Consider the following 19,265-nt stretch of genomic DNA (forward strand, 5'->3'; position numbering starts at 1 on the left):
CCACATTAGAAGCACTGTTCTAAGCCCCCGACATTTTCGGATGGGTTCTGGGTTCAGGAATCTCCTCCTGCAATGGGCCCGACTTACCTGTCTCTCTTGTCTGTGGCAGGAGGGAGCCCGAGCGCAGCCGCTTCGGCCGCTCAGCAAGGGGGCTACGAGATCCCAGCACGGCTGCGCACCCTCCACAACCTGGTGATCCAGTACGCCTCCCAGGGGCGCTACGAAGTGGCCGTCCCCCTCTGCAAACAGGCGCTGGAAGACCTAGAGAAGAGCTCTGGACACAGCCACCCAGATGTGGCCACCATGCTGAACATCTTAGCCTTGGTCTATAGGTAAGGGGGGTGGCATGGGGGGCGTTGTGTGGGAAAGGGTCCAGGGCTGCTGAGAAGAGCCTTGGAAAGAGAAGACTTAGAGCTTTGATTCCTGCATTGCAGGGGGTTGGGCTAGATGGCCTTTGGGTGGCCCTGCCGACTCCCCAATTCTATAAGCATCCTCTGCAGGAACCTGAGGTTGCAACTTTTAGAGATGTCCTACCATGTTTGGCCGACTCCTGCTGGCCGACTCCTTCTGCAGGTGTGGCTGAGACACCAATGCTTTTCGCATGACATATATAGAATAATAATAATAATAATAATATTTTTTTATTTAAGCCCCGCCCTTCCCGGTTTAAAAACCAGGCTCAGGCTGGCTAACAGCAAATATAAAACATTGGTTAAAATGCGACTTTAAAACAGCATGAAAAACAACATAAAATGCAGCATCAATATCAATAAAATTCAAAAATTCAGGGGTCATTTTTTTTGGGGGGGGGAGCCCCAGTCAGTAGACATCAAATGATCACCAGGGCTAACTAGCCAAGTTGGTCCTACTAGGGCAGCAAGGAGACCAGGGAAGAATTTAAATGTGGGGTCCCAGAAAGGATTTCTTCATAGAAGAGGAAAGGGAAAAGGGAATAGAGGATCAGGCTAATTCAAATTGAAGGCCATATCTATCTATCTGTCTGTCTGTCTATCTATCTATAATTAAATTTTATATTTTACAATTTAAACTCCTCATTTATACATCCTTATCAGCGACTTCCCTTCTTCTCTTTCCATGGTTCATGTTACATATAATAAATCCCTACATATTTTACAAAAACTATGCCATTCAGTACTCCATTATTGCATCCACCAAAACTTATTTACACTGTTGAATTTATCTCAGTGCTGCCAGCGTTTTCAGCTGTACGCTGTTCTCATATATTCAGTAAACATTTTTCTATCTCCTGTGTTTTTTTATGCCGACTTCTTCTGCCGCAGGGACCAGAACAAGTACAAGGAGGCCACAGAGCTGCTGAACGATGCCCTTGATATCCGGGAACAGACTCTGGGTGTGGAACACCCCGCCGTGAGTGTCCGTCCGGGGCTCGGTGGGGGGTGATGCTGCTTGGGTCCTGTTAAGGCTTCTCTTCCTTGTGTTTTCTCCTCTGGGAGTACTGTATTTTTCGCCCTATAGGACGCACTGGCCCATAGGACGCACCTAGGTTTTTTGGGGGGGGGATAAACAGTGGCGTAGCGTGGGTTGTCAGCACCCGGGGCAAGGCAAGTAATTTGCGCCCCCTAACCTGTGGATTTGCGCCCCCTAACCCTAACCCCCAGATGTTGCGCCCGGTGAGGCCGGCCCCCCCTGCACCCCCCACACTACGCCACTGGGGATAAAGAAAAAAAATCCACCCCCCGTACTCCGGCCAGCAGACTGCTATCCACAGCCTAGGGAGCCCTGCAGGAACTCCCGCGGGCTCCCCAGGCTTGCTGATAGCTTCCTGAAGCACACTGACCCCTCTCACTCTCCAAGCTTCAGCGAAAGCCTGCATTCGCCCCATAGGACGCACACAGATTTCCCCTTCATTTTTGGAGGGGGAAAAGTGCGTCCTATAGGGCGAAAAATACAGTATTTGGATGGGTGGGGGCAGAGACCATTTGTGCTGGTCCCGTGGGTTAATCGAGAGGTGAGGTCCGAGTCCAGTCCGAGGTCGAGGGAGCAATATGGAGGCAGGCCATAAAAGCTGAAGCTGTGTGCAGGGCAGGGAGTCAGGTGAGGTCAGGAACTCTGGCAGAAGAGCAAGGCAGGAACTGGTGACCAACAGTGTTGCTTCCGCAACTTGGGACTGGGCTGGCCGGCTTTTATCTGCCCCAAGGCATAGGGCGGCCCCGGTCCACAGGTGACTCACCTCTCCTGGCCTGGAGGCGAGCCCTCCTCCTGCGGGAACTTACTTCCCTCTGCCTCTCTGCCCTGAGCCTCTGCAGCTCAGGAGAGGCTGGAGGGTTCCTGGACCCAGAGGCAACCTCAGCTTCCCCTGACGGGGCTGAGAGTGGAGGACCTGCAGGCAATGGGTCCTCCATCACCTCCGGAGCCAGAGCAGACTCAGCTAGTGCCTGCGCCTGAGGATCCAGCACAGGTGAGGACCCTCCAGGCTCAAGCCCCGGCCCCGGCTCAGCTGGTTCTGGAGGCAGGGACTCCTGTGCAGGCTGGGATCCCTCAGGTTCAGCATCCGAGTCCGAATCCCAGGCCATCACACCATTTTTCTTGGGAGGGGCAGGTCACTCTCTTAGGAAAAATACAACTCTTCTTGGAAGTTTTGAAGAGTCGTTTGTGCTCCCAAAGATTTGTTGTTGTTTAGTCATTTAGTCGTGCCCGCCTCTTCGTGACCCCCTGGACCAGAGCACGCCAGGCACTCCTGTCTTCCACTGCCTCCCGCAGTTTGGTCAAACTCATGCTGGTAGCTTCCAGAACACTGTCCCACCATCTTGTCCTCTGTCGTCCCCTTCTCCTTGTGCCCTCCATCTTTCCCAACATCAGGGTCTTTTCCAGGGAGTCTTCTCTTCTCAGGAGGTGGAGCCTCAGCTTCAGGATCTGTCCTTCCAGTGAGCACTCAGGGCTGATTTCCTTCAGAATGGAGAGGTTGGATCTTCTTGCAGTCCATGGGACTCTCAAGAGTCTCCTCCAGCACCAGAATTCAAAAGCATCCATTCTTCGGCGATCAGCCTTCTTTATGGTCCAGGCTCCCAAAGATGTGGTGTTTAAAAGGTGCTAGGCCTTCGAGGGGGGGCAGTGAGGAGAGCTTGGCCGATGCCCCTCCCCAAATAGTGCAGTTAGTGCCAGATGCTGCAGCACAATTGCTGACAGCATTGAGGACTTGTCTGCATGGAAGTCCTGGGCTCAGAGGTCTGCTCATTGGCTGCCAATTTGCTACCTGCCCAAGTTCAGGGTGTCACTATTAGTACAGTAGTACCTCAGGTTACAAGGGAGGTGGGTGGCGCTGTGGGTTAAACCACAGAGCCTAGGACTTGCCGATCAGAAGGTTGGCGGTTCGAATCCCCGTGATGGGGTGAGCTCCCGTTGCTCGGTCCCTGTTCCTGCCAACCTAGCAGTTCGAAAGCACGTCAAAGTGCAAGTAGATAAATAGGTACCACTCCGGCGGGAAGGTAAACAGCATTTCCATGCGCTGCTCTGGTTCGCCAGAAGTGGCTTAGTCCTGCTGGCCACATGACCCGGAAGCTGTACGCCGGCTCCCTCGGCCAGTAAAGCGAGATGAGCACCGCAACCCCAGAGTCATCTGCGACTGGACTTAATGGTCAGGGGTCCCTTTACCTTTACCTCAGGTTACATACGCTTCAGGTTACAGACTCCGCTAACCCAGAAATAGTACCTTGGGTTAAGAACTTTGCTCCAAGATGAGAAAGGAAATCGCGCGGCGGCAGCGGGAGGCCCCATTAGCTAAAGTGGTGCTTCAGGTTATGAACAGTTTCAGGTTAAGAACGGACCTCCGGAACGAATTAAGTTCTTAACCTGAGATACCACTGTCCTGTTGTTTTTATTTTGATTCTGCATTTTGTGGTTTTATATTTTGATTTTATTCTGTGAACTGCCCTGATACCTCCTGTATATACAGTGGTACCAGAAAAACAAATAATAACAATAAGATACTGTGTATAAAATAATAAATGAGATACAGTACAATGAGAATAATCGGACGTTTATTTTATTTTATTTAATCCATCCTTTATCTTTTATTTTCTTCTTTTTCTCTCTCTTTTTTTCTTTTCTTCTTTTTCTACATAAAGTACGTTCATGTAGTTTGTAGAAAATGTAACATGGTGTATTGTTGTGCAAATTTGTGTTGAATGCTTAATAAAGGTTTTTTAAAAAAATAATAATAAAGAAATAATCAAACCTTTCCTCCTGTTTCTGACAGGTGGCCGCGACTCTTAATAACCTGGCCGTGCTCTATGGCAAGAGGGGGAAATACACAGAAGCTGAGCCGCTCTGCAAGAGAGCCTTGGAGATCCGAGAGAAGGTAGAGGCTTTAGCGCAGGCCCCAAGAAAAACTGTATTCACCCTGTCTTAAGGACTAGAAACTTAGCTTCATTTAAAAAAAACAAACCAGACAGACAGACAGACAGACAGACAGACAGACAAGGTTCCGATTATGCTGATCTCAGCACTGAGCGCCGGACCCAGAATTGTGGAATACACGAAGCCCTCTTTCAAATTCACATTTTAGCAGTAGGATGGTCTGACAATATGGCTGGCGAAATCAACCTCTTTCTGGCCTCTGGAATTAAAGCAGTGTGTGTGTGTGTGTTTGTGTGTGCGCGCGCACTGCATCAATCTGCATTTTTAAAAAGAAAACTCGCATTTCTTTTCTCCCAAAACTTTGAGAATGAATGCATTTATATCTCACCCCCCCCCCCCCGAGGAGCTCTAGATAGTATATGCCTGGTTTCCCCCCCCCTCCTTCATTTAATCCCCATCACAACACCCCTGCAAGGTAGGCCAGGCTGAGAGAGGCAGTGTCACCCAGGTCCTAATGATAGAATCTCTTACCCACTCTTGTTTTTTAGGTGTTGGGCACCGATCACCCGGACGTGGCCAAGCAGCTGAACAACCTGGCGCTCCTGTGCCAGAACCAAGGGAAGTTTGAGGAGGTGGAGCAGTACTATCAGAGGGCTCTCTGCATCTACCAGACCCGGCTGGGGCCTGACGACCCAAACGTGGCCAAGACGAAGAACAACCTGGTAAACGATGGGGAGATGTTTTTTTTTTGTGTGTGTGTGTGTGTGTGTGTGTGTGTGTGTGTGTCAGCCAGAGGAAGTTTAGTTTTCAGGACATCAGAAGAGCCTGGCCACTAGAGGACCATCTAGTCCAACATCCTGTTCTTGCAGTGGCCAAATAATCCTAAGAACCTAGGAAACAAGGTAGACTGCCTCTGGAGCTGGAGGCTCCACAAGAACCTAAGAACTGGCATTCAGAAGCATTGCTGCCTCCCAACTGCCAGAGGCAGAACATGGTCATTGTGGCTGGTAGCCATCAGTAGACCTCTCCTCTATCAGTTTACAGTGGTGCCTCGCAAGACGAAATTAATCCGTTCCGCGAGTCTCTTCGTCTTGCGGTTTTTTCGTCTTGCGAAGCATGGTTATTAGCGGCTTAGCGGCTTTAAGAAAAAGGAAACAAACTCGCAAGAACTCGCAAGATGTTTCATCTTGCGAAGCAAACCCATAGGGAAATTCGTCTTGCGGAACGACTCAAAAAACGGAAAACTTTTTCGTCTTGAGAGGCATTCGTCTTGCGAGGTACCACTGTATTATTGACTTTCTCAATAATCAAAAGGTCCCAAAATGATTTACAAGAATAAAATACAGTGGTACCTCTGGATACGAACAGGAGCCGTTCCAGAGCCCCGTTCGCATCCTGAAGCGAACGCAACCCGCATCTGCATGTGTGCAGGTCACGATTTGCCGCTTCCACACGTTCGTGTGATGTCATTTTGAGCGCATGCGCAAGCAGCGAAACCCAGAAGTAACGCGCTCTGTTGCTTCCGGGTCGCTGCGGAGCGCAACCCCAAAACACTCAGCCTGAAGCATATTCAACCCGAGGTATGACTGTACAGTAGAAAAACAATACACAGAAATAAGAGAAAAAGCATCCCATGATTGGTGCAGCCCAAACGATGACAAGGTTGTTGCCAGGCAGGCTTCTCAGTTGGGTGGGCATTTCACAGACAGGATCTACTATAGAAGATGACTTTGGACAGGATCTACTATAGAAGATGACTATTCAGCAACACGACCGCCCTGCTCATTGCAGGACTGTTAACACTTTTGGGTTCCTTTTGACTCCCTCGGTGCTGGTGTTTCATTTAGAAATGGTTCATAATGATTCAGTATTTGTGCTGTTTTTAATGTAGAGTAACAATAGCGATGAGGTGTTCTTGGGCACAAGCAACACACATTTCAATATTTGCAGCATTTCACAACAGCCACTTTAAAGCTTTATCTTTTATTTGTTTTTGCAATGCCTTTGCTGCCTCGGTGCAGCTTGGGAACAAGCCATTGATTGCAAAGATCAGCCATAATATATATGCATGCAATTTGACCACGGAAGAATAGGAAAATCTGCAAGCAGGATTTCCTAGGTTATAAAGGTTAGGCTGCTCCTGCAGATGAAAAAAAAGCTCGGCTGGAGGTAACCAGCTGTCAGTGAAAAATGTATTTATTTATTTTTTATAAGAATATTTATTAAGATTTTACAAAAGAAACACATAAATACATACAACAACAAAAAAAGCAGACACAAAAGAAAAAAAAACACATCGAAAAAGATAGTAAAAAGCATAAAAAAGAAAAGAAAAATACAATTTTTAACTTCATAGTTATTTAACCCTCTTTCTTGACTTCCTCACATCTCCCTTTTTTGTGTTCCCCTTTGCCCAGTCAGATTCAGCAAATCCTTACCCTCTTTCCAATCTCATTGAAAGTTATATAGTTCGACCTATTCTGTCACAACTTAATCGCTTGTACCATATTGTTTAAATTTAACATAATATATCTCTAGTCTTTAACCCTTTTTTGCATACTCTTTTTAACTTTGTCACTAATGCCATATTATTTTTATATCCGACATCATTTTAACATTCATAAATTTTGCAGTATTTCTGCAGATAGTCTTTAAACTTCTTCCAGTCCTCTTCCACCGACTCTTCTCCTAGGTCTCGGATTCTGCCAGTCATTTCTGCCATCTCCATATAGTCTATTACTTGTATCTGCCAGTCAGTGAAAAATGTAAACCAGATAAAATTCAACCTAGGTTATCAAAGTGCAAAGTGCACCTTAGACCTACAAGGGAACAGGCCCTGCAGAAAGGGTTTCATTGCCAGTACGTAAAATTAGAATGATATAAAAGCTAGTTAATTGTTTTTTCATTTTTTCTTTTTCTATTTTTTTTGTACTTTTCAGGTTTATACATTTCACTGATTTTGCAATCATTTTGACATTTCAAAACTCGACTTCCTTCCCCCTCTTTCTGCGGTTCCTTAAATTTATTTTTAATACCTTCTGCGTATCCAAATTAACTTAATTCGCTTATTTATTCATCTTCTTTAAGTATAAACTCTTATGAAACGGCAGGTTATTACAATAATCCTGTCAATTTTTCTTATCTGTTTACAGTTTATCTGTAAGTTTTTGTATCCATTCTTCCTTTGCTGGAACTTCTGCTTCTTTCCATTTTGGGGCAAGTAACATTCTTTCCACAGTAGTCGCATACATGAATAAATCTCTATACAGTTTGGGTAGTTCTGTCCCTATAATGCCCAAAAGGAAAGCTTCTGGGTTGTTGTTTTTTTTACAAACCTTATTTTAAACATCCCTTTCATTTCATTATATATCATTTCCCAGTAAGCCTTAACCTTACTAGAAGACCACCACATGAGATAAAAAAAACACCCTTCCTTTCTAGTTAATTGTTTTTTCAGTAGGGAAACAGGTGACGTCATCGGGTATGGAGCCACCTAGCTAAAACTGCCTTCCTGGGGACTTCCGGAGGCGGCGCGAGCGGTAATGGCTGCCCTTTCCTAACCGGGAGAGGGAAGCTCCGCTGGAAAAGGGTCGTCCGCTACGGCGAAGCGGAGACCCATTTTGGAAAACCGCAGGCAGCGGAAGCCTGCGGTCTCGGGACCCGGCGGGCGCCAGGAGCAACCCCCGAAACGTTGAGGGAACCCCGTAAGGGGCTCCGGATCGCAGAGGGGGCAGCGGCGCTGTGGGTCTATGCGCATTCAGCGGAGCGAAGCCGCGCTGCTGTTGCCGGTGAGCGCCGACCTTTCTTCCTGCAACACAAGATTCTAAAACGCAACAACCCGTGAGTAACTGAGGATTTTACTAAATTTTGGGACTAAAAATACTGAAAATAAGCTGAAAGCGGAGAGACGAGGAAAAGGAAGTCCGTCTTCCGCAGCCATTGACTTTTAAAGCAAAGAGCAGGAGGAGTGGAGGCATAGAGAGAACTTTTGACAGCTCAGATTGAGCACCCGCAGAAATTACTTTCAATCCCCTTAAAGACTGTAAGCAACTGATTTTTGGACTTTTATCAGGACTTATATATCCTCTTCTTTGTGGATTACAACTTTATTTAAGAAGCCCAGGTGTCAGAACTGCCTGAGCAGTAGAACTGTCAGACTGCAAATTTGGATACATTGTACTTAAACTTTGAGACAGTCTGAGGGAGTTCAGAATGGTCACGTTCTTGCATTATGGAACTCCAGTAAGCACAATTTGAAATATTGTGGCAAACTTAAAACCAACTCTGCTAAAACTACTTTTGTGAAGATCCCTAAGTATTGGTTCAGATTTTGTATGATTGGAATGGACTCTTCTTCTTAGGACATTTTATGCTCCCCCTAGAGGATTGAGGATTTATAACAAAAACATTGTTTTACTTTCTATTTCCCGGCCCTCTGTTTGACTGCTACCACCTGGGCCGTAGCTTTCTCATGGGAACAACTCAGCTTGACCTTGACTGCTAGATAACTTTGGAATGAGTGGCGCAAAAAGAAAGGGATTAAGAACTAGACAAACAACTCTGACAACCTTAACTGCAGCCTCACAAACACGCAGATCATCTGTGCCTACTCTGCCCTCGGAGGAAAAAGCTACCTCCCTGTCACAGGCAGGGGAGGGAGAAACTGAGGAATTACAACTAGAAGAGATGGCCTCAGGAGGATCTGGTTCTGTATTAGAGAGAATTCTTGAGAAATTGGAGTCTTTGGACAGGAAAGTTGACCAACAAACTGCGAAAATTGACCTTAATACAGAAACTTTAAACAAATTATCTGGGCAAGTTGCACAGAATGCACAAGCAATCGGACAACTGAAGGAGGCTGCAGGTGAAAATCAGAAACTGGCCGAAGAGACCAGCCAAAGAGTGGGAGAGTTGGAAAAAGAAGTAAGGCCGCTCAGCAAGCAGGTTGGGGAACACCAGACCTACCTCTCTATGTTGGAACTTCGGAACAGGGAGACTAACTTAAGGATAAGATCGATACCAGAAGTGGAAGAAGGCAATCTAGCTGAGTTTTTGACCAAAGAATTCTCCAAGTTCTGGGGTCTAGAGGAGGAAGACTTTAAAATTGTGTCAGCCTTCAGACTTGGAAGACTCATAAAGAGAGAGAAGCCCAGAGACTGTTTGATTACGTTGAGATCAAAGGAGGAAAGGGACAAGATTTTGGGCCTGCACTACGGAAGATCCCTGAACATTTCGGACAAAAGAATTGAGATTTTTAAGGACATTCCTAAACAGCTGTTGGACCTCAGATCTGAATATTTGGACTTAGTAAAACTGCTGAGAAGCAACTCAATCATCTTTAGGTGGGACTTTCCCCAAGGATTATCCTTTACCTTTAGAGGGAAGAAGATTAAAATTAGAACTTTGGAAGATAGGGATAAGTTTTTGACTGCCTACGGAGAGGACCTTCATAAAGGACTTGAACTACCCTCAGGGCCTGAACCACCACAGGTACCTGTACCACAGAACCCTGAAGACTCACAGAACAAAACACCATCCCAAGGAAACTAAACAGATCCATCCAGGATGTCTCTGCAACTTTTAAGCTGGAACATAAATGGCTGTAACAGCCCGGAAAAAAGGAAGAAAATCTTTCACATATTAAAAAAGGAGCAATTAGACATTACTTGTCTACAAGAAACACATGTGACTAGGCTCCACAGAAAAATATTGGTAAATAAAAGGTTAGGCCAAGAATTTATATCTTCGGATTCAGTTAAGAAGAGAGGAGTGGTGATATATGCAAAGGAGAGCCTCTCACCAAAATTTCTATTTAAAGATGAACATGGAAGAATTTTGGCAATTGAAATACAGCACCAAGGAGAGAAAATTTTGATATTAGGAATCTACGCTCCAAATGAAGGGAAATCAGAATTCTACAAGAAGTTGCATGAGATTATGCTGGATTATCTGGACTATGATAACATCATCATGATGGGAGATATGAATGGGATCGTTTCAACGAACATGGATAGGTCACAAAGCCAAAAGGTTACTAAAGATGGCAGACTACCAAAGACCTTTTTCGAAATGACAGACAATATGGACTGGATTGATATATGGAGGACAAAGAACCCCTTGGGGAAAGAAGGAACATTTTTCTCTGAAGCCCAACTGACTTGGACAAGAATTGACCAAATATGGATTTCTAGAGGTCTTGCTCCTAAGGTTAGGAAAGTGGAAATCTGCCCAAAGACCTGCTCCGATCATAACGCGTTGAAAATGGACATGACATTATTACCAACCGGCTCCTTTAGATGGAAGATGAATGACAACTTGTTTAGAGATCAGGAGATTATTAAGAAGGCCAAAAAAACAATAAAGGACTACTTTGAGATAAATTTGAACACTGCAGTGGAAAAAAGAACAATCTGGGACGCAAGCAAAGCTGTGATGAGAGGGTTCTTGATACAACAGAACGCTATAAAGAAAAGACTACAAAACGAGAAAAAGGATAAGATTTTGGGGAAAATTAAAGAGTTAGAGAAGAAACTAAGAGTAAACCCGAAGTCACAGCCGATCTTGAGAGAAATTAAACTTCATCAGGCACAATATTCCAAACTGATAAATCAGGAAATAGAATGGAAGATTAAATTAATGAAACAAAAAACATTTGAATCGGCTAACAAATGTGGGAAACTGCTGGCTTGGCAGTTGAAGAAGAGACAAAAGTTGAACATAGTAACAAATTTGGAAATAGAAGGAAGATATATTCAGAACCCGGTGGAAATTAGAAAATGTTTCCAGAAATATTTTAAGAAATTATACACTCAAGGGCCACAAAATGAGGAAGAGATTGCAAAATTTTTGGAGAAAAATGGACTTAAAAAACTATCACAAGAAAATAGATCACTCCTGAATAGTAAAATAACACGATTAGAGATAGAACATGCCATTCAGAATATGAAGCTGGGCAAGTCTCCAGGGCCAGATGGCTTGACCTCCAAGTATTATAAGACATTAAGTGACTATTTGATTCAACCACTGATGGAGGTCAGCAATGAAATTATGGAGGGAAAGAAGGCGCCTGAATCGTGGAAGGAAGCTTTCATCACATTGATACCAAAATCAGAAACTGAAAAGACACAACTTAAGAACTACCGTCCCATTTCCCTTTTAAATGTGGATTATAAAATATTTGCTGACGTTTTGGCAGGAAGACTCAAAAGAGTTTTAAATGAGATAATTCATAAAGACCAGGCAGGCTTTCTCCCAGGAAGACACTTGTTTGCTAATACAAGGAACATTATTGACATTTTGGAACTTTTGCAAACAAATATTAACACTAAAGCAGTTTTAATTTTTATAGACGCGGAGAAGGCCTTCGATAACATCTCTTGGAAATTTATGAAGGGGAATTTAAAAGAAATGGGAGTGGGGCGGGGTTTTGAAAATGGGATTGATGCGATTTACTCAGAACAAAAGGCAAAACTGATAGTCAACAATGTGGTTACAGAAGAGTTTAAGATTGAAAAAGGGACACGACAAGGCTGCCCGATTTCCCCCTTGCTGTTTATTTCTGTCCTGGAGGTGCTCTTGAACTTGATTAGAGGGGACCGGTTGGTGCAAGGGATTCAGATCGGAGCGAAACAATATAAACTTAAAGCTTTTGCAGATGACCTTGTTTTGACATTGCAAGAGCCAGAATCTAGCACAAAAAGAGTGTTACAATTGATTCAGGACTTTGGTCGGGTAGCGGGCTTCAAACTAAATAAACAGAAAACTAAGGTGTTGGGGAAAAACTTGACAGATGCAGAGTCAGAACGGTTTCAGAGAGAAACAGAACTAACTGTGGTTAAAAAAGTAAAGTACCTAGGGGTAAACATAACAGTAAAAAATCTGAGTCTATTTAAGGACAATTATGAAAAATGTTGGTCTGAAATTAAGAGAGACTTGGACAGTTGGTCAAAATTGAAGCTTTCTTTGCTAGGCCGAATTGCTGCTATTAAGATGAATGTATTGCCTAAGATGTTGTTTTTGTTTCAAACATTGCAAATTGTGGACAAGACGGAGTGTTTCAGGAAGTGGCAGAGAGATATTTCTAAATTTGTCTGGCAGGGCAAAAAGCCCAGAATTAAGTTTAAGATATTAACTGATGCGAAAGAAAGAGGGGGCTTTGCCCTGCCAGACTTAAGGTTGTACTATGAAGCCGCAGCTTTCTGCTGGCTAAAAGACTGGCTACTTCTAGAGGACACTGATGTGTTAGATTTAGAAGGTTTTAACAATGCATTTGGTTGGCATGCATACTTATGGTATGATAAAGTTAAGATCAATAAGGCCTTTAAGAATCATATTGTCAGGAAAGCAGTGTTTAATGTCTGGACAAAATACAAAGACCTATTGGAAAATAAAACTCCAAGATGGCTATCACCTTTGGAGGCCAAGGCCCGAAAAAGACCCAATATGGAGGCGAAATGGCCGAAATATTGGGAAATAATAGAGAAAGAGGGCAATAATTGGAAATTGCAGAGTTTGGAAAAAATGAAAGACAAAGTGCGAGACTGGTTACACTACGCTCAGATTCAAGAAATTTTTAAAAAGGATAAAAAGTTAGGATTCCAGGTGGAGAAATCGAAGTTGGAAACAGAATTGTTAGAACCTAAGACTAAAGTACTCTCAAGAATGTATAACTTGCTGTTGAAATGGAATACACAAGATGAAATGGTTAAGTCGGCCATGATAAAGTGGGCACAGGATATTGGGCATAATATTATGTTTGAGGATTGGGAAAGGTTGTGGACCACGGGGATGAACTTCACGGCATGTAATGCTCTGAAGGAAAATGTAATGAAAATGATATATAGGTGGTACATGACCCCAGTCAAACTTGCCAAAATATGCCATGTGCCAGACAATAAATGTTGGAAATGTAAGGAAAATGAAGGAACATTCTTTCACCTCTGGTGGACTTGTCCCAGGGTGAAGGTCTTCTGGGAAATGATATATAATGAGCTGAAAAAGGTATTTAAGTATACCTTCCTTAAGAAACCAGAGGCCTTCCTCTTGGGCATTGTCGGCCAGATGGTGCCAAAGAAGGATCAAACATTCTTTTTGTACGCAATAGCAGCAGCAAGGATACTTATCGCTAAGAAGTGGAAAACTCAAGATCTACCCACCCTGGAAGAATGGCAGATGCAGCTGATGGACTATATGCAACTGGCTGAGATGACTGGCAGAATTCGAGACCTGGGAGAAGAGAGGGTTGAAGAAGATTGGAGGAAATTTAAGACTTATTTACAAAAATATTGTGATTTGGTGGAAAGTTAAGTAGGATGTTTGATCATAAATAATTGGCCACCACAAAATCGGATCGGAATGGGATGTAAAGTGAGATTAAGAGAAATAAATTTGCAGAGGACTATATTTAAATAAGCGGTTATAAAATTTGCAAACTAGATGATAAATTGCATGGAAAAAATCTATGATGATGAAAATGGCAGCGGGAGATGTGAGGAAGTCCAAAGAAGTTATGAAACTCTGTTGAGATAAAAGTAAGGTTGTTTATTGTCTTTGTACTTTATTCTGTAAAAACCCGTAATAAAAATTTTATTAAAAAAAAAATAAAACTGCCTTCCTCTCTTCTCGCCCAGGCATCGTCTTACCTGAAGCAGGGCAAGTACCAACAGGCTGAGGAGCTCTACAAAGAAATTCTGTCCACACATGACCAGGATTTGGGCGTCAGCAGAGGCGGTGAGCAGCCAGCTTGCAGTTGTGTTTCTCTGCGGCAGTGTATGGAGAGGGAAGCTTGGGGAAGGGCGATGTAGCGGCAAACCTTGCACAATAATAATAAAAATAATAATATTTTATTTATATCCCACCCTCCCCAGCCGAAGCTGGGCTCAGAGCAGCTAACAACAATAAAAGTAACACAGCATTTTAAACAAAAAAAAATTCTTTCTAGTAGCACCTTAAAGACCAACTAAGTTGGTCTTTAAGGTGCTACTAGAAGGAATTTTTTTTGTTTTGACTATGGCAGACCAACACGGCTACCTATCTGTAACAGCATTCTAAAATCAATTCATTCTAAAACTAATTCAGAATCAAATTAATGGCAACCATTGGGCAAGAGTTCTAGGAGGATTATGAAAGGAGGGGGTCAGACCGAGTCCAAACCAAAGGCCAGGCGGAACAGCTCTGTCTTGCAGGCCCTGTGGAAAGATGTCAAGTCCCGCAGGGCCCTAGTCTCTTGTGAGAGAGCATTCCACCAGATTGGAGCCACAGCCGAAAAAGCCCTGGCTCTAGTTGAGGCCAGCCTAACCTCTCTGTGACCCGGGACCGTCAGGATGTTTTTGTTTGAAGACCGCAAGGTCCTCTGTGGGACATACCAGGAGAAGCGGTCCCGTAGGTACAAGCGTCCTGGGCCGTATAGGGCTTTAAAGGTTAAAACCAGCACCTTAAACCTGATCCTGTACCCCACCGGGAGTCAGTGCAGTTGGTATAGCACCGGGTGAATGTGATCCCACAGCGAGGACCCCGTAAGGAGTCTCACCGCGGCATTCTGCACCCGCTGGAGTTTCTGGGTCAGTCTCAAGGGCAGCCCCACATAGAGCGAGTTACAGTAATCAAGTCTGGAGGTGACCGTAGTGTGGATCACTGTGGCTAGGTCAGGGCGAGAAAGGTAAGGAGCATCTTCTTCTAAGGTTACCAGATTTTTTTCAATGAATCCGGGGACACTTTTCAACTTCCTGCTAAATAGATGGATTTTGTCAGGGGGCTGATTTGTAAATCTGGGGGACTGTCCCCGGGAAAGTCTGGCAACCTTTTCTTATTCTCTCTATCCTTTCCCCTGCATCTTTCAGATGAGAGCAGAACGGGACCCGGAAGAGGCGCTCTGTATAGCCAGGTTTGTGTTGGGGCTCCTTTGGGGAGCTTCCCTCCCTCTTCTCTGTTTTTAGGTCTTGACCCCACCTCCCCACCCTAGTCTGCAGAAAGATTGTGGTACCCTTTGCACCCGCAGCAGGATTTAACTGTGGCTCCTGCATTTCAGAGGGACGCAGGTGGCGCTGTGGGTTAAACCACAGAGCCTAGGACTTGCCGATCAGAAGGTCGGCGGTTCGAAACCCCGCGACGGAATGAGCTCCCGTTGCTCTGTCCCTGCTCCTGCCAACCTAGCAGTTCGAAAGCACGTCAAAGTGTATGTAGATAAATAGGCAAGCACGTCAAAGTGCAAGTAGATAAATAGGAACCACTCCGGCGGGAAGGTAAACGGCGTTTTCGTGCGCTGCTCTGGTTCGCCAGAAGCGGCTTAGTTATGCTGGCCGCATGACCCAGAAGCTGTACGCCGGCTCCCTCGGCCAATAAAGCGAGATGAGCGCCACAACCCCAGAGTCGGCCACAACTAGACCTAATGATCAGGGGTACCTTTACCTTTACCTTTTTACCTGCATTTCAGGGGGTTGGACTAAACGATCCTTTGGGTCCCTTCCAACTCTACAATTCTGTAGAGGGACACAGGTGGCGGTGTGGTCTAAACCACTGAGCCTCTTGGTCTTGCCAATCAGAAGGTCGGCGGTTCAAAACCCTGCGACGGAATGAGCTCCCGTTGCTCTGTCCCTGCTCCTGCCAACCTAGCAGTTCGAAAGCACGCCAGTGCAAGTAGATAAATAGGTACCGCTCTGGCGGGAAGGTAAACGGTGTTTCCGTGCGTTCTGGTTTCCATCACAGTGTCTAGTTGCGCCAGCAGCAGTTTAGTCCTGCTGGCCACATGACCTGGAAAGCTGTCTGTGGACAAACGCCGGCTCCCTCGGCCTGAAAGCAAGATGAGCACCGCAACCCCATAGTTACCTTTGACTGGACTTAAACATCCAGGGGTCCTTTACCTTTACACAATTCTGTGATCCCTCCCTTTTTGCCAGGACTCCCTTGGGAACCTGAGGCGCAGCAGCTCCTTTTCCCGCTTCCGCGAGTCCCTCAAGCGAGGCAGCGAGAAACTCGTCTCCAAACTCAAAGGGGAAGGCGGACGGCGACCTATTCCAGCCTCGGCGCCAGGGTGAGTCTGGGTCTTCCTGGAATCTGGTGGCAGGAACGTTTGCCTCCAAGCAAGCAATTTGCACACAAACACTGTTCTTGTGAGGAACGGTTGAGGGAGTTGGGGGTGTTTAGACGGAGAGGGTGAGATGACAGCCATCTTTCAAATATCTGAAGGGCTGATGGAGCAAGCTTGTTTTTCTCCTGCTCTGGAGGGGCAGGAACCGAAACAATGGCTTCACGTTACAAGAAAGGATATTCTGACTAAATATTTAAGGGGAAGAACTCTAACAGTAGAAGAGGCTCCCTGGGAAGGTGGTCCCCTCTTCCCGACTTTGGAGGTTTTTAAGCAGAGGTTGGATAGCTATCTGTCTTGGATGATTTAGCTGCATTGTTGCAGGGGGCTGGAATAGATGACCTTTGGGGGTCCCTTCTAACTTCATGATTCACTGGCAGTTGGACAGCCATCGGTCAGGGATTCTTGAGCTGCGATTACTGCCTTTGCAGGAGGTTGAGCTAGATTACGGGGCGCGGGGAGCGCTGTTTCCAACTTTCCAATTCTATGATTCTTTAAAAAGCCAATAATAATAATAATAATAATTTTATTATTTATACCCCGTTCGTCTGGCTGGGTTTCCCCAGCCACTCTGGGCAGCTCCCAACAGAATACAGTCCATACCTCGGGTTACAGACGCTTCAAGGTTGCATTTTTTCGGGTTATGGACCCGCCAAAACCTGGAAGTACCAGAACGGGTTACTTCCGGGTTTCGGAGGTCGCGCATGCGCAGAAGTGCTAAATCGTGCTTTGCGCATGCACAGAAGCACCGAATCGCAACCCACATGTGCGCAGACACGTCGCTGCGGGTTGTGAACATGCATCCCGCACGGATCACATTGCAACCCGAGCGCCCACTGGACTAAAAACCTGATCAAATATCAAACATTTAAAACTTCCCTAAACCGGGCTGCCTTGAGAAGTCTTCTAAAAGTCAGAGAGTTGTTTATTTCCTTGACATCTGACTGGAAGGCATTCCACAGGGCGGGTGCCACTACCGAAAAGGCCCACTTCTCGCAGGGAGGGAGGGAACCGCCAGAAGGCCATTGGCGCTGGACCTCAGTGTCCAGGCTAAACGATAGGGGTGGAGATGCTGCTTCAGGTATACTGGGCCTTTGAGGCCGTTTAGGGCTTTCAAGGTCAGCACCAACACTTTGAATTGTGCTCAGAAACCAGACATGCACAGGTGCATCAAAACTTGACAGGCGTTTGTGTTTTTGGACAGAATGAAAAGAGCCACTTCCCTGAACGTCTTGCACGTGGGCGAGAGAGCGGCTGCTGCGTCCCCGACGGTGAGTCTGTGGCAGGGGGGAGGAGGGGCAAGGTGCCAGGGCTGCGGAGGCAGAGCCCTGCCTCACATGCAGGAAATCCTGGGGGGTCGGTTTCCTTTGTGGCTGGTGGAAGGGGGCCCTGGCAGCCCACCTAGCAAAGGCTGTGCGTTGCCACTCCCTGCCCTGGCATGTGCCTTCCTGGCGTTGCTGGCCTGCCAGTCAGTTTGGAAGATACTGGCCCCTTAGAAGTGCATCTGTGTAACTCACTGCCACAGGAAACCCAAATTGGGTGGCTTTAAATGAGGATGAGATAGAGGCAGTGGCGTAGCGTGGGTTGTCAGCACCCGGGGCAAGGCAAGTAATTTGCGCCCCCTAACCCGTGGATTTGCGCCCCTTAACCCTAACCCCCAGATGTTGCACCCGCTCGCCACGTTTCTGGCGCGGCCAAAGAGTAGACGGCAATCCACCTGTCTGCCTCTTGCCGCCTACCACTTCAGGAGGGCGTCAGGACGCGAAGCCATCGGAGGCGCCTCTGGTCACTCCCCCTGCAGGGAGAGTCAAGCAGGACCCCGCGCACCTCGCCCCCTAAAGCCTTTCCACGCTCGGTAAGGTTGGCCAGAGCAGCGCCCCCGCTCCACCCCCCCCTCCCCAACGCCGGACACGTTTCCCTTCTCCAAAGAGGCAGCTCCCTGCCACCTTCTTGGCCAGATCTTCGCCCGCCTCCAACATCTGGCATAGCCATGACTCTCTGATCGTACGTCTCTCCACCCCCGCCACAGGCACGCAGAGTGCGCCGCCCCTGATCCCCAATTTTGGCCTAAGCTGAAAAGGGCACATTGGATCACCCCTTGTCCTGGGGCCCAGCTGAGCCCCTGGGTGCCCCCACTGCCGTCGGCGGGATGAAGCCTTTGGAGAAATTTCCGAAGAAGCAGGGGTCTCACTTGGCAGCCCGGGCTGGCCCCGGGAGTTGTGGGCAGCTGCCTCGCAGGCAAAGCGTTTCCAAGATCCTGCTGCCCGGATTCCTCAAGGAGCCCCCCCGAGGAGCCCCCTGAAGGAGGCACGGACACTGCTGGCGATGGGCGATGGCTGGAGCTGCCCCCCCCCCCGATTCCTCTCTGCGCTCCCCAACGTCCGTGTGGAGATTCTTCCCTCCCCACCTCTGCGCCCAGCAAAGCGAGGCGCGTGCCCTTGCCCCCCGTCGGGTTTTCCCCAAGCCGACGAAGCGTCCCGGCTTGCTTGCAATCTGAATCTCTCCTGTTTCCTCCGCCAGCCCGCAGCCTCTGCCTCGTCTCCTTCGCCTTTGCCACTCCGTGCGCCCTGCGCGCGCGCGCCCTATTCGCCAGGCTGCTGCTGCCGCTGCAAGCGGGAGTGAGCCAGGTAGGGGCAGAGAGCTGCGAGTGTGCCCCCCAAAATGTTGCGCCCGGTGCGGCTGGCACCCCCTGCACCCCCCACGCTACGCCACTGGATAGAGGGTTTTAAGATGGCTGCTGAATGCTTGAAACGGGGTTTTGAGCTCTAAGGCCAGCTCCAAGGCAGGTTTCTGCTCTATAACCAACTCTTAGCGTTTGTTTTTATCTTCTTCCATTTTATTTCTT

At 46.8% G+C, this 19,265-nt stretch overlaps 1 protein-coding gene across 5 annotated transcripts in view; it reads left to right on the plus strand.

Moving 5' to 3' along the window:
• KLC3 (kinesin light chain 3) overlaps positions 1-19,265 on the plus strand; it is a 39,385-nt gene that overhangs the window by 17,888 nt on the left and 2,232 nt on the right. For all 5 annotated transcript variants that reach the window (XM_083753957.1, XM_083753955.1, XM_083753959.1 and 2 more), the window contains exons 5-12: positions 110-332; positions 1,302-1,389; positions 4,238-4,339; positions 4,887-5,060; positions 13,968-14,067; positions 15,177-15,220; positions 16,233-16,366; positions 17,625-17,691. In XM_083753957.1, the coding sequence (XP_083610083.1) occupies positions 110-332; positions 1,302-1,389; positions 4,238-4,339; positions 4,887-5,060; positions 13,968-14,067; positions 15,177-15,220; positions 16,233-16,366; positions 17,625-17,691 (932 nt within the window). The remainder of the gene's footprint in view (positions 1-109; positions 333-1,301; positions 1,390-4,237; positions 4,340-4,886; positions 5,061-13,967; positions 14,068-15,176; positions 15,221-16,232; positions 16,367-17,624; positions 17,692-19,265) is intronic.

Source organism: Podarcis gaigeae (genome assembly GCF_964106915.1).
Source record: "Podarcis gaigeae genome assembly, chromosome: 8".
In the NCBI taxonomy this organism is placed as follows: domain Eukaryota; kingdom Metazoa; phylum Chordata; class Lepidosauria; order Squamata; family Lacertidae; genus Podarcis; species Podarcis gaigeae.